Source organism: Pteropus medius, unplaced genomic scaffold (genome assembly GCF_902729225.1).
Source record: "Pteropus medius unplaced genomic scaffold, Ma_sr-lr_union100, whole genome shotgun sequence".
Classification (NCBI taxonomy): Eukaryota; Metazoa; Chordata; class Mammalia; order Chiroptera; family Pteropodidae; genus Pteropus; species Pteropus medius.
The window spans coordinates 2,424,215-2,438,587 of NW_024349224.1; the positions used below are offsets into that span (position 1 = coordinate 2,424,215).

General features: G+C 53.2%; 1 protein-coding gene and 1 long non-coding RNA gene across 2 annotated transcripts in view; one reads left to right on the forward strand and one right to left on the reverse strand.

Annotated features, from left to right (window-relative positions):
- Positions 1-7,860, reverse strand: part of N4BP1 (NEDD4 binding protein 1) — a 40,839-nt gene extending 32,979 nt beyond the window's left edge. Inside the window, exon 1 of the mRNA XM_039880812.1 lies at positions 7,458-7,860. Coding sequence (XP_039736746.1) covers positions 7,458-7,655 — 198 coding nt within the window. The 5' untranslated portion in view covers positions 7,656-7,860. The remainder of the gene's footprint in view (positions 1-7,457) is intronic.
- A 122-nt stretch (positions 7,861-7,982) lies between these two features.
- Positions 7,983-9,264, forward strand: LOC120617247 (uncharacterized). Its single transcript, XR_005656841.1, has 2 exons — positions 7,983-8,219; positions 8,953-9,264. It is a non-coding gene; the product is annotated as an uncharacterized LOC120617247 (long non-coding RNA).
- The last annotated feature ends 5,109 nt before the right edge of the window (positions 9,265-14,373 follow it).

The window sequence follows — 14,373 nt, forward strand, 5'->3', positions numbered from 1 at the left end:
GAAAATCTGGTTTTCGTCTTTTCTGTTTTTCTGTTTGTGCAAGAACATGTCTGAGGACTTTGTCACATCTGGAGCAGTTTTGTGTTCTTGGATTACTTCTGACCTGGGGATACCACTGTGGGGAACCAAAGCCGAAAGCTCTCTGCACATCTGTCTGTATAAATGAGAAAAAACTTTATTTCTCGTGGTGTGAGTATGAAATATATTCCCACCTCAAGAAGTATTAACAATTTAGATTACAATTCTTAAAGAACCTTTGTTTTAATTGGTTTATAGTGAATAACATGCTTTTACATGAATCTATATTCCTAGAATTCCCAGAAAATAAACTAAACATTTGGTACTTATAATGTATTAACCTTTTAAGGACCCCCCCCAAAATCCCAAAGTCACAGACACTGATTCAAAAGCATTTTTTATTTAAGAATCCAAATTCATGCAGTCGGAAAAAAAAATCTTTAGAATAATCAACCAGATTTGGTCATTTTAATGCCAATTTAAAAATAGATATCCTTTCCCTCATTAGTGTGGAGCATAATGCATGCACGTTATTTTTTTAAAAACTGGATTTTTTTTCATGAAGAAATGAATATAAACTTCCTAAATGTTGTCAATTTACTGGTCAGATAAGGTAATATTACTCATACATCATATTTATAATTATGAAAAATACAAATTTATGTAGTCAACTATAAATTGAATTATAACACTGATGAACATTCTGGTACCAGAGTTATTACACTGCTTAGCTGCCAGTTTAAGCATAATTTCCAATACCCTTAGTTAACTTTAAGACCTTAGTTGTCCTCACTTTATATCTTTAGGAATTACATTTTAATTAAAAAAAAAAAAAACAGTGAAAATAGGATATGCCCATTTTAAAGCTTCTTATTTACAAAAACAAAAGCAAAACAAAAAAATGGTGGGAATTCAAGACCTAACTTAGAAAGCAGATAACATGATCCGGCAACCCTGCCTCCTGCCTACATCTCCTTCCTGCTTCTCTTTTTGTCCAGGGCGGCACTGTGCCTCGTTAAAGCTGGCCATTTCCTAGCGCCCTCTCCCACTGGGACTGGCCACACGACGTGTTCTGGCTAATGAGAGCAAGGAAAATTCTGCTGGGGTTTTCTAGAAAGGTGTTGCTGCTTCTTCCTTCCTTTCTGAAACAGACACGGGTGGCTGGAACTGCTGTAGCTGCTTTGTGCCCGTGAGGGGACAGCCGAGACCTCCGCCCCCACGGCTCCCAACCACTCCTCAGCCTTGGCCTGCTGTCTGGACTTCTCATTAAGTGAAAGGAAACTAAACTGCTTCGCATGGGTTGCCCTTACTGTGGCCGAGTCCATTACCCAACGGCTAGAGATCCATCATCTGCCTTAGCCTGGTTGTTGTAACAAATAACTCCATTATCTTAATTTTTAAAAATCAGGATTAATACTGAACATACTGTGAACTAAATGTGTAGGTTCAAGAATGGATAAAGATCCCAGATGTCTGGAGGACAGGGACGCCGTGATGACAACGGACTTTCACAAAGAAAATTCAGATGCGCGTCTACGCAGCTCCTGCTCACCAGCTGAAGTGAACTACTAATTACATCGGCACCGAGACTGAACAAAGCCTCCTCCACGTTGAAAAGAACTTCTTAAGACAATTAAAAGGAGTAATTCGGTTTCTTTAAACAAGATTTTCCTGTTGTTTCCACATGTCATAACTTATTTTTTAAAAAACAGTTCTTTAACTAATTACTATAAGGACTCTCCCCTTACACTTTTGTTTTGAAATACAAGACTGCTCACTATAAAATTACATTAATTTAGTAAAAAGCCACCACAGAACACGCTGTCCCTGATTTGATTAAAGCCCCACAACCCTCGCTGGTCACCCGAGGGGGGAGGGAGTGGTCACCAGCGAGCCTTCCTCCCAGCACAATCAGTGAGAACCCCATATTTCAACATCCTGGTACAACCCCAAAATGTTAACCATAAAAAAAAGACTGAACAAACCACTGTTTCTTAAGAAGTTGATTTTCACAACTGGAGTGAGTTAAAAAATATCATTCTAGGAAATGCAAAAAAGGCCACCGACCTCCTTTCTGGTAAAATCAAAACAAAACCTCTGTGTCACCACGCAGTACTGCATCTACGGATGACTTCCTCCACGAACAGATCTACTGCTCGGGAATTCATTCACGAAGCCGGGTACCCAGCTCTTCTAACAGGAAAGGAAATGAAACGACACGGGTCCGTTTCAGCCTTCTGGAGTCAGTGCAGTGATGGCCTCTTTTTACGGGAATTGCATTCTTTAGCTTTCTCTCTTGCTCTACGAACATGGCAGTAAAGACTCAGAGTCTGGTAAAGGATGATCGCCGACTCTTGATAAGACCCCCCGTCAGTCACCTCGGCGGTTTCGCAGGTAGGCTGCAATTTCGGTGACTGAGACCGACTCGTCCTCCCGATGACCGTCAGCAGTCCTCCAGACTGGTGCCCTTGGTAGGTGTGGCTCTGCCTCACAGCGGCTACTCAGTGCCTCAGACGCCAGCAGCCCGCGGGCAGCTGTGCTTAGCAAACTCGGCACCGCACAGCACACGGAGAACCTGGACACGCGGCCGGGCCACCCACGCCCGGTCCCTTCTCGCTGCCTCAGCTCCAGGACAGGCTCCTGGCTCAGTGACTAACTTCAGCACCCAATTCCCTGCGAAGGACCTTGGTGACCTCAGCACGGCATTATCTCCAGATGCCTCGCCCTTCCATCTCCTGACTTCTCTAAGGTAAAAGGAATACTTCCACTTCCGGCAGGACCGCCGCGGCCCCCCCCTCGGCTCTCAGAATCACCCCGAAATTCCTTCACGTCGGAGATCCTGATCTCTGACATTCCTCACCAGCTACACCCTCTAGAACTCTCTGGCACTCCCTGAACGTGTCCCCTGTCGGCACCATTCCCTGAGCCTAGGAGGGGCACAGTCTAAGGTCCCGGCCCCCCACTCAGTCCATTACGCCCCTTCTGCCTCTTCGCCTGCCTCCTCTCCAGTCCGAACCTGAAAGCACAAGCTGAGACTTGTGTGCTTCACGACCGTCCCAGCCCAGGTGAAGCTGCCCCTCCGGCGACCTCCCCCTCCTGCCGTGCTCAATCCAGCCTTAGGTCCCCTCGGTCTTTGGGCAATGGCTCCCCCACACCCAGAGTGGGGGACACGGTGCCTGCCTGAGTTCCTGGAGCGAGTCGTACTATGAACTGACGCCATCTAACCCTCCCTGGCCTCCCTTCGGCTGCGGTCCTGTGGAGTCCTTGGACTGTCCCGCACGGCCCCTCTGCATCCGACGTGCTCCTGTCCTCAAGCTCTCGGCCCCGCTCTGTCCCCACGCGTGACTGGCTCCCTCCTTTACGGAGACAGCGCGACATGCCGTCTCCACTGCCCTTTTCTCCAAGTGAAGAGGACGTCCTCGCTCCCCCGTCTCCCACTACCTCAGGTGGGGGCCCAGCTGAGGCGGCCGCGCAGCTGGACCTGCCCTGTGCCGCGTTTCAGCATCGCGCTTGCTTTCGTGTCTTTTTCACAGAACACGCGCGCTTTAAGAAGAATACACGGACGCAAAACTTTTACTGACGTGAGCGACAGCCGCACGGTTTTTACAACCGATTAGTCGCCTGTGAAAACACCCAGATTTCACGTTATGAAGTGCAGACTCCGGGCGTCTCCTGGTCCATGAGGAGGTGGGACATCCCGAGCCCACACTGTGACCGGCTAATGCCGAGCATGGGCGTCGGCCCTCTCCATGGGTGATCGCCTAGGTCCACCCGTTAATTCCGGCTGCAAGCCGCTTCCCCCCCTCCCCGCAGTCTCCCCGCCCGGCCCCAGGCAGCCCCTGAATTTGTGGCCCCTTGGTCTGAAGAAAGAGTTCTGACCCTTCCCAGTCCCCAGTGCTGAGCTCCTGTCCGGCTTCGCCCCGCCCGCCTCACACACACTGCCTTGAGGCCAGATCCCACTCCCGCGGCATTCGGGCTCACTGTGAAGAGGCGGCATCTCGGGGCTCACTGTGAAGAGGCGGCATCTCACGGGCACCTCCACTTCCTCTCCAAGAGGAAAGGCGCAGCCCAGCCCGCTCCCACGAGGCCCTCTGCCGGGTCCCTCTCACTCCCGGACGGCGTCTCTCCAGCCCTCGCCTCGCAGTAACGTCGCCCTGGTCTGGACGCTGCTGAACACTCACCCAGACTTAGCTCATCAAACCCCCAGGGACCACACGGAGCAGCCTCGAAAACTGAGGGTGGGGGCCCGTCTCAGAAGCGGGAACCTGCCCGCTCCGCCCCGCCTCGCAACCCTTCCCTGACTCTCTGCCGCCTGCCTGCTTGGGAAAATCCGTGGTCCTCAGGTGCCAGGTGGCTTGCGGCCTGCCTCCTACCCCTCTGCCGTGCCCTCCCCTCTCCTCCCGCCTCGAGGAGGAATCCGTCCCGAAGGGGAATCCGTGACGAAGGGCACTGCTGCTGTCACCTGCACTTGCTCCTCCCACTCGGCCCTCACGCATCCTTTGGCAGCCAGCTGGGCACACAAGCCTCCCTTCCCTGTTACTACGGTAACGCCTTGCACATGCACCACCTGTTGCACGCAGCACACTGCACTGCTGGTTTCCCAGTGCGCCTCCCGTACGAGGCTGCAGGGTCCTCGCGGTCAAGAGATAACAGCCTACTTCTTGGCACGTGACCTTTCTTTACACGTCTGCTACCCGGCCCCACCAACCGGCACGTGAACCACGTCCCCACCATCCTTTCTGCCACCAGGCTTAAAAACCTCTCCCCCCATTTCTATATGCAGGTCCCAGTGAAAACCTTGTCACCTGCCCATGTCTAACTCTCACTTGGAACAACGTCCTTTCCACAGCTGGGTCTTCCTGCCTCCAAATACAGAGTTTCAAACAAATTCTCCCCCCTCTCCAGATCCTCACTCCCTACTGGATGAGGCGCATGGCCTTTGCCCCGCATTCGGACCCCTCAAGGCTGCAACTCAGACGCTGCCTGCATCTTCTGCTCACAACCACCTCTGCCTGGGCATCTTCCCGGCTCTTCGAAGCCCACTTCAAAGGCTGCTTCTTCCAACAAATGTCCCCTTTGACGAAAATGGTAACTCTCGAGGAGCTTGTGCCTTTTGATAATCTCTCAGGACATTACGCTTTCTACAAGTAGTACCCATCTTGCTGCTCTGTAGCCAACGGAGCCCTAACTAACCCCCCTCATTCTCCTCTACTCTAGCGTTAGCTAAAAGAGAGTGAATTAACATTTTGAAAGCAGGAAAACAAAGTAAACCAATTGATGGGACCCAGAACAGTTGTTTTATTCAGACTCAACCAGCTAGTTTAAAAAATTTTTCAATCTTCCTTCTTCCAAATCTCCCCCTCCACAACTTAACTTAGAATATCGTAGCTACTGAAGTTTGCTTTCCTGTTCTTAATTTTTAAAAACACGTTAACGATGTTTTCTTCCTCAAAAGAATGTAAAACTCCAAAGCGAAGGAACAATAAGCCCTTGAGTGTGGCATTCAACTCTTACCCGAGTCTGGCAGAGAAAGGATTTCTTACAAGTGGGAGGGTTCGATTATGAGTAACACATATCACAAAGATAAACAGGCAGGTGACACATACTTCCAAGATACTGTAAGACACACCTTTTCCAATTAGCTCATGCTACACTATGTGGCGGGGACAGGCAGGAGCACGGGAGTGGGGAGGGTCTGTCAAGACAGGCAGGGTTTCTCTGTTGGGCAAAAGCAGCATTTTCCACACTCGGGGTGAGTCTCGAACAAAGCTGAACTGGGAGCCGGCAGAGCGCACAGGAAAACCGAGACTAGTCAGACTCCAGGGGAGCAGCTAAAGCAGAGCACAGGGGAAAGGTGGGGCTGGGTTAGTAAGTTCTGTAAATCAGATGAGGAGTTTAGAGTGAATGAGACAAGCAACAGGAGGCCCTAGCAGGTCCCAGGGCAGAATAACTTTCTGTGAGAGGATCAGCCTGATGCAAGTGGTCCCGGGAGGGAGGGAGGGGGGGAGGCGGGAGGAATGCAAGGAAGGCGAGGATGCATGAGAGGGGCGCCTGCCAAGAAAGGTCTAATTTGCAGCAGAGGTAAAGGAAGGGAGGTGAATGCAAGTGAAGAGACTTTCAGAAGGAATAATAGGGCTTAGTGGAGTCAAACGTTTTAGCCCTGGGGAGTGGGAAGAAATTGTGTAGCTGGGGAGAAGCGAAAGAAGGGGCTGGGAAAAGTTAGATGGGTTGTCTGAAGTCAGACAAACGGTTTAAAAAAAAATAAGAACAGCAAAGCCAACGTGATTCGACACCTACAGTGTTTTAAGTTAAGCTGTGGAGAATAATCACACCGTTTTAAGTGTCCTATCTCCTCTACAGATGTCAAAAGCAAGCACCCAGACTTTTTAATGTAGAAAGTCAGACGCTACAGCTCACTAGATTCTTCAGAGGCACGTGAAATTTCTGAAGTAGGATGTCAAATAAAGGATTTCTCCTGTCTTCCCGGGGTGGGGGGCAGGTAGGGGGCTCATCATTTGGGGAGATAGGTAGCCAGAAGGGCTCTGGAAACTCTCTAGGTCTGAATCCTGGCTCCCGCACGTACTGGATGGGAAAACCTAGAGAAGTTTGATTTGGGGAGGTGGGGAGGGGCGGGTATTTTGCTGCTACTTTTGGTTTGGGGAGGGAGGGGAGTAGCTAAAGGGCTCCAGTAGGTGTAAGTCTAAAAGGCTGCCCTCCAGAGAAGGTGAGTCACGTCCTCAAAGAGTTTCAGTTTCCCCAGCTGTTAATTTCAAGCGGGGAGGATAATAAAGTCTACCCCACTGGGTTTTTAAGGGGTGCATTAGATAATCCTTCCAAAGTATTCAGCTTAACGTCTGACGTGCCATAACCATTAAATAAATGTTCTCTGTACATAATACCGCACAAGAAACGATGCTATTTTTAACACTATCATTAAACATCCTTATCTTCTCCTGATACTCTTCGAATATTTCGCTTCCATGGTTTTGTCAGACGCGCAAAGGGGGCTGACACCCCCCACAAAGGGTCAGAAGCCCCGTAGCGGGGGCCGGGGACGAGCAAGGGGCTGCGGGGGTGGACGGGAGGCTGCGGGCCCGGCCATCGGCCCGGCGAGACCACAACAGCCCGCGTTGGCGGCGCGCTCGCTCCGGCCGCCCGCGGGGCTCGGCGCAGTTACACGCGTCGCCGACTCGGGTGCTCGCGACAGCCCTCCGGGCTGGGCGCGTCCGTCAGCGCCCCTTCGCCGACGGGGAAACTGAGGCGCCCCGGGATGGGACCGCTAGCCCAAGGTCACATGGCTCGAGAGCCGAGAACGCAGGTCCGCCGGCTCCGGGGCCGCGCTCCCAACCGCCGCGCTCGGCCGCGCCCCCGCACGGAGGCCGGGGCGGGGGGGCGGGGCGCCCGGGGACCCCGACCGCGGCGGCGGCGGCCGGACTCACCTTGGCGCTGTGCACCGCCTCCTGCGCCCCGCGGAGCTGCAGCCAGATGCGCGCGGGCAGCGGCTCCTCGGCCCCGAGCGCGCCCAGCACCGCCAGGCTCACGCCGAACAGGCCCTCGATGCGGCCGCGGCTCCGCTCCAGCAGCGCCGCCTTCTCGGCGGGCGCCGTGAACTCGTCCAGCACCGCCCGGGCCGCCATGGCGGGCGCGGCCTCCCGCGGCGGCGCCGGGGGCCGGCGGCGGCGACGCCCCCTCAGCGTGCTGCCGCGGCGCCCGAGTCCGTCAGGCGGCGTCGGCCCCGGGCCGCCTCGCCCCCGCCCGCGCCCCGCCGCCGCCCGCAGGCCCCGCTACACCATCCCGCCACGGCCGCCGCGGCTGGGCAACTGCGGGCAGAGAACGCCTCCGCCCCTTCGCAGCCGTCGCCGCGGGCCGGGCCCCGCCGCCGCGCATGCGCACCGCCCCGTGACGTCATCGAGGCGCGCCGCCCCCGCCCCGGGGGCGGGAGCGGTGCAGGCGACGGGAGATGACGTCGCTCGCGGTTGCCATGTTTGTTGAGGCAAAGCGGCGGCTCCGGGGCCGGGCGTGGGCGGCTGTCCCCGCGCCGGCGCACGGCTCCCGAGTGACCTGTTGAGTGTTGACTTTCTGGTTGTACCGATGGGGAAGCTGAGGCTCAGAACCAGGAGGCGGGGCCGACCCGGTGTCACACTAGGGGCTTTGCCTGCCTTCGGACATCTTGAAGCCCGAGCTGGGGTCCTGGCGATGGCGTATCCAGCATCTCAGTGATTGCTCGGCAGATGGTTCCCGCCCTTTGTCCGTCCATCCCGCCCTCCCTCCTTTCTCTCTGTCTCCCCCTACCCACTCCCGCTCTCTTCCATTTCATTCCCTTTCCTGTTTTTTCCCCCTTTTTTTTTTTCACTAAAAATGGTACCACGAAGGGAAAAATGAGAATAATAAGTATCGAGAATTGAAAAGCAAAGAAATGATTAAAAATGTGGGAAAGTGATTTCCTCTGGAAGGGAAAGAGCGGGATGTCTTACAGGAAAGTTACAAAAAAAAAAATGGATTAGGGGCTCATCCATGATTTCACGGTGGGACTTGGGCAAATACACCCTGACCCCTCTCCAGGTCGCGTTTCCCTGCTGTAAAACCAAGGGTTGCACTCACTTATCCCTAAAGTCTTTTTCCAGATCTTAACATTCTTTGAGTCCCTGAAAACATCGTGGAAAATAAAGTTAGTTTACTTGCTCTGGCCTAAATCTTGCAGGTATAGTAGATAGTTAAGGACCACGGGAATATTTCTTCTCTGTGCCTTCGTTATGCGTCAGATGTGGTTAACGAGGACTTCTTGTGAAAATTAATATCGTACTGAGAAATAGAGCGAAGAAATGGAGTCACTACAGTCGAACTAATGTTACTGAAAGCAAGGAGGTTGAGGCCTGAGGAAACAGTTCTATTCTTGGTCTAACTGCCTGGGAACCTAAACTTTGAACTTTCTAGCCCTGCATCAATGCCTGGAAATACATCAAACCTCCAGATAACCCTCTGATTACCCCCTGAAGAAACAGGGAAAGAACGATCATGTGTCCAGATCACCTGACATACATTATCCAGACCACAGCGGTCATCTCAACGGGATGACCATCTCAGACCAACCCAGAGGTTAAAACGCAGGACCGATTCTTCTCAAGAATGTACTTTTTACTGTAAGAACCCTCAGTTCTTCCTTCTTGGGAACACTCTGGGTATTGCCTAGTTGTGTTTACAGTTTGCAAACCCCAAGACCCTTGAATAAATCTTCACGTACTCCTAGCTAAAGCCTCCTGATCCGTTTACGCTCAGTCAACAGTACCTGGACGCAGTAGGTGGTCTCTAGATAGTAGCTATCGTTATTGCTATGTTAACAATATACTTAAGGCTCCATTTTCAGAGAAAAGCTGTGTGTGGAGTATGCAACCACATTGAACTTGGGCCCGGGAACCCCCCTCCATCTATGTAGGTTCCACCTTGAGGAGAAAGTGGAAGGGTCTAAAGATGTCGCAGCTGGAAATGCCAAGGGGCGATGGCCTTGGGAAGAGGGGTTACCCAAGGTAAAACCTCCCCAGGATGCCGGCTGCTGGGATTTTCCGCAGAAACAGGCAGGTGTGTTCCCCTGATGCCCCACCCCGAGATGACTAAGCATGAGGAAGAGAAGCACTAGGCTTGAAAACCAACAGGTTCCTGCTCCCCTGGGCTTTTCCCATGGGTGTCCACAACCAGCCACAGCCCTCCATGAGGCAGATGACCGGAGATTGGCTGAGGCGGGTCAGGTGGTGAGCGTGACTTTGCTGGTGGATCACACTCAGAGCTGGAGTCAACGCAAGTTATTTCCGGTCTTCTGGTGGGGGGCGGGGGGCACTCACCTTAAATGGGACTGTAGGTGTTGGTGATTGGACAGGTGCTTTCCCCAGGGCTGTCCTGTTTGCTCCCAGCCACTCCCTGGGTTCAGTGTAAGGGGCAGGGAGAGGCTCCTTCCCTTCCCACCTAAAACACCCACCCCAGAGCAGCAGCGGCAGCAGCCGTGCCTCTCACGCCCAGAAAGCAAGCTGGGCCTTTGTGCCAGACTCACAAGTCGCTGGGCGCTGTGTCACCCGAGGTGTGGCTTTGGGGTTTTTTCCTCTGCTTAGAAGACTTGCCAGTTCCTATCCGGTCAGCGTTTCCCTTTAGGAAACTCTCAGGGTTTCCTGAGGATAGGGAACAAGGGGAGAGAGGGAGACAGAAATCCCCGGTTAAGAAACCCCCTTGCTTCATGCAGTCTCTGAACCACAACTTCCCTCCATTGGTGGCCCGGCCCAGTGGGCTGGCCTTGACCCACCCGGATGCTGAGGCAGGGACGAGACCTCTGCGAAGTCTGCGTGGCGGCCACTCAACTAGTCTTCTCTAATCTCCGTGACATCCCCCTGAGAAGCTGTTGGGGAGATGACTCCTTTCCCCTTCTCATAATTTCATGGCGGGGCTGGATTCCCAGTGCTCCAGCAGAGAGGGCCGAGCACACAGGAGCACGGCCAGCTCCCAGCGGCCTCTGACTCTCTCCCCAGGGGCAGGAGGGAGCCGTCGTCTCTGGCTCTGCTGACTGGTGACTTTCGAGACGGCTCAGTGCTGAGTCGTGCCACCCTGCCCCCCAGAGAGGGCGTGTCGTGCTCCGCTGTCTGTGGTTGCCCGCTGTGTCAGTGGCCACATGAAGAAGCGTTTTCACCTCAGCCACATCCTCCAGTCCAGCTTCAGCCGTTGGAAACGTGACATTTTGATCTTTACCTGTCTGCTGTCTGCTTCGTTCTCAGTTCTGAAAGCAGGAGGGACACACGGTGTTTGTGTTCGGCCTCCTAAAACTCCAACGGTGGTTGCTATTATTATTATTGTTATTATTGTTATTATTTTATAAAGATGAGGAAATCGAAGCAGAGAGAAGTTCTGGAATGTTCTGCAGAACTAGTAGGTGACGTGATAGGAACGAGCATTCGAATCTGAATATGCTGGGTGCTCTTACACGCAATGACAACAAGCCTCCATAGGCGACCAGCCCCCTTTCCTGCCCTCGTGCAGAAGTAAGCAAGAGGAGATAATATGTTCTCAGGACCAAGCCCCCGATGCTTGGACCCTGTCTGCCTTGAGGTGCTGTCAAAAACAGACAGACTTGGATGGGTAATGTTGCTTAGTACACCCAGCTGGCCTGATAAACAGACTCGACACGCCCCCAGCCAGCAGTCTGCAGGGTGGTGTGTCTTCCTGAGTTCATCGTTTTTAGGGTAAATGACATCTAGGGCTTTAGAGTTAGAAACAGGAAGACGACTGTGTTTCAGCCACTCACAAGTTTTAATATATTTGCAAACTATTCAGTTTCATCTCCCTTGTCGCTAGGCCATGCCACCACCATCTCTCCCTTTCACGACTGTCGGGTCTCCCCTACATTCTTCCTGGCCTCTCTCTAAATTTCAGGACCCACAACAGCTATGAAGTTGGGAGAAATTATTTACGCTACAGCCAGAGTCATCTCAAATCGCAAATCGCATCAGTCAGTCTCTCGCTTAAGACTCTCCAAGAGCTTCTCCTTGAGCTCAGAATAAAATCCACACTCCTTACCTTGCAAGGTCTGTGTCCTGCTTACTCCATCTCCACTCCCGGTGCCCCCTGACCTGGCGTACACCGCCTCGGTGTTTGCGCATGCGGTTCCCACTCCCTGCTCTCTCTTCGCTTTGTTAACTCTCATTCAGCCATCGATCCCGGTTCAAGAGCAACTCATTCATGAATTCATGAGTCAGATCCCCTCGTGGGGCACTGTGGCATTTTTGCTCACAGCGTTCGGCCCAGTTTTACCTGTGCTTGTGTGATCCGATTGAATCATGTCCATCTCCAGATGTCATCCGACCCCATCACCTGCATGGGGGCAGTGACTCGAGGCTGGATTGAGCTGGAAGTGTCCGAGAGTGAACAGCAGGTCAGCACGCACCCTTTCGCGGCTGGCGTGTGCTGAGGCAGGGGCGCCAGTTACGGAGGTGGCATCTCATCTTATGTGCAGCGCGAAGCCTTCTCAGGTCTTTAAGCAGCAAGTGCACCTTTAGTTTGTGCTCTAAGACCCAGAACTTTCAAGATCGATGCTTCGGAAGACTGTCAGCTCCTACTTCCCTACTCTTGGAAAGCTCGCTTGTGGAACAGTCCTACTTGGAACCTAGTTACCACGCCGAGAGGAAGCTCGGCCACCAGCAAAGGGAGCCAAGGCCCCTGCTCCCCCAGCTGACAGCTCCAGATGATCCCAGTTAGTGGCCAGCACTAGATACCAGCCATGTGAACGAAGCCATTTTGGGCTTTCCAGCCGGTCCAACGTTCCGGCCAACAGCCTGTGAAGCGAAAGAACCGTCTGGTCAACCCACAGACTCGTGAGAAATAGTGAATTATTAATTGAAGCTCGGAGTTTTTGGTGATTTGTTATACGGCAATAGATAAAAGAAATACATCTAAATTTATAACCAATTGACAGATCAATACAGGAGCCAGGCGGAATTTAAATTTATAACTAATAAGAATGTAGAATGGAGGACATGGCTAGTTAATGCTTTGCTCACGAGCTCCACAGAGCCAACAGCTGCACACCCTCGAGCCTTCTTCCTGTCTCGGGCAGGCTGGGAGGCCCCTTTCTGTGCGACAGAGCAGACAGGTAGATAGGCTGGTGGGCCGGCTCCCTAACAGAAGGGGGCCGAGCTGAGCATGCTCAGTGTCTTCTCCCAGACTCATCAACCAGACAACTCGACCCTCTCATAGAGAAGGGGGCGGCGGGCCAGGAGGGTGGTCTGGCTGGTCTCCCTGCACGTGGAAACGTGAAGAATGGAGAAAAAGAGCGTCTCAGCAGTGACAAGGATTCCGAAATGCAGATGTGTTTACACTACTTAAGACCTGCTGGACAGGAAGTCCTCTGAGGAGCTGACATCTGAGCAGGGAGCCGAGGAGAGTCGGGGCACCGTGGGGCCGTCTGGAGAAGAGCTTCTGGGCAGAGAGAAGTTTAGTGTGTTTGCAGAAAAGCAAAGAGACCTGCGTGCTTGGAGCAGGGTGAGCGAGGAGAGAGAGGGCGAGAAGGGACGAGGTTGAGCGGAGGCAGGGGCCAGGGCCTCGGGGCTTCGTGGACCTGACGAGGACACCAGGCTTTACTTCACACTGGATGGGAAGTCATTAGAACGTCATCCATGTGCCTTGGTAAACAGATTTTCCAAATCGCAGAGCTGCACGGGCTTCAGCGTCTTTGTCCCTTGTCGTCAGGCTTCCTGTTCGTGTGAGCCAGGGCAGAGGGGCTGTAGGGTTCGTGTACGTGGGTAAGGCCGCCAGGCGGGGCGTGAGATCCCAGGTGCTCAGCTGTGCGTACTGCAATCGGGTCTAACACCTGGCCGGTTAGATGCTTTCAGAACAAATGGCCAAACAAAAGTCGTCAGCTCTGAGGGACCTCTGGTCTGAACCAGCAGCATTCCAGACAACGAACTTCACGAGAGTGCCTGTGACAGTCAGGGCGTTCTGTAGACACGGGCAGGACAGGGAGGGTGGGCGGGAGGGGCAGCGATGACTCAGGTGGTCTCTGCTTATCTTTCTGGAAGAGGGAAGAGAAGGGAAGATAATGTGTCCATAATGAAAGATGGGCTGCTGTCACCACCACAAGGGACAGTAGTCAAGTGCTGAGGAGCAGTCAGGAGATGCGGAGACCCCACGTAAGAAGGGGACCGGACAGAACTACTGCAGCAAGAAAGACAGACTGCGTAGACATACGTATGTTCTCCGTGTTGCTTTTCTAGATCCCCCTTGTATGCTCAACCCTGTCCACGGAACTGGGCAGTGCACCAGCTCTCACGACAGTGGCTGTTCTGGAAGTCTCCGGTTGGCTGAAACTACACAGTCTTACTTAGCCTCCACAGACAAGTTCATGCAGCAGGAATCACACCCATTTCACACACGAGGAAGCTGAGACCGAGGGAGCTTAGGTAACTTGTCCGAAGTCCCCATCACTAAGAAGGGACAGAGCCAGAGCTGGCACAGCAGGTCTGCAATGAGGAGCACGTCTCCGGAGACCCTGAGGGTGGAGGCATGCCTTGGTTCCCCGTGACCTCTCCCGTACCCAAACACGGACCGGGCTAGTTCAGTGTGAAACTGAGGGGACCTAGGACTTTGATTAAATTTAGTTTTAAATCCTAGCTCTGGAAATCATTTCTCTCCTTCCCTTTCCCGCCCTCCTTCCTTCCCTCCTCTCTCTCTTCCTCCCCCACATACACTTCCTCCCTCCCTCCCTCCAGACCTAGTCTTTCCCCAGGATAAGCAACACCCCCCAGGCAGCAGAGCACAGCCAGGCTGCAGATAACATCCTGACCTAAGTGCTGTTTCAGCGCCTGAGCCCGGAGGTGGCACTGA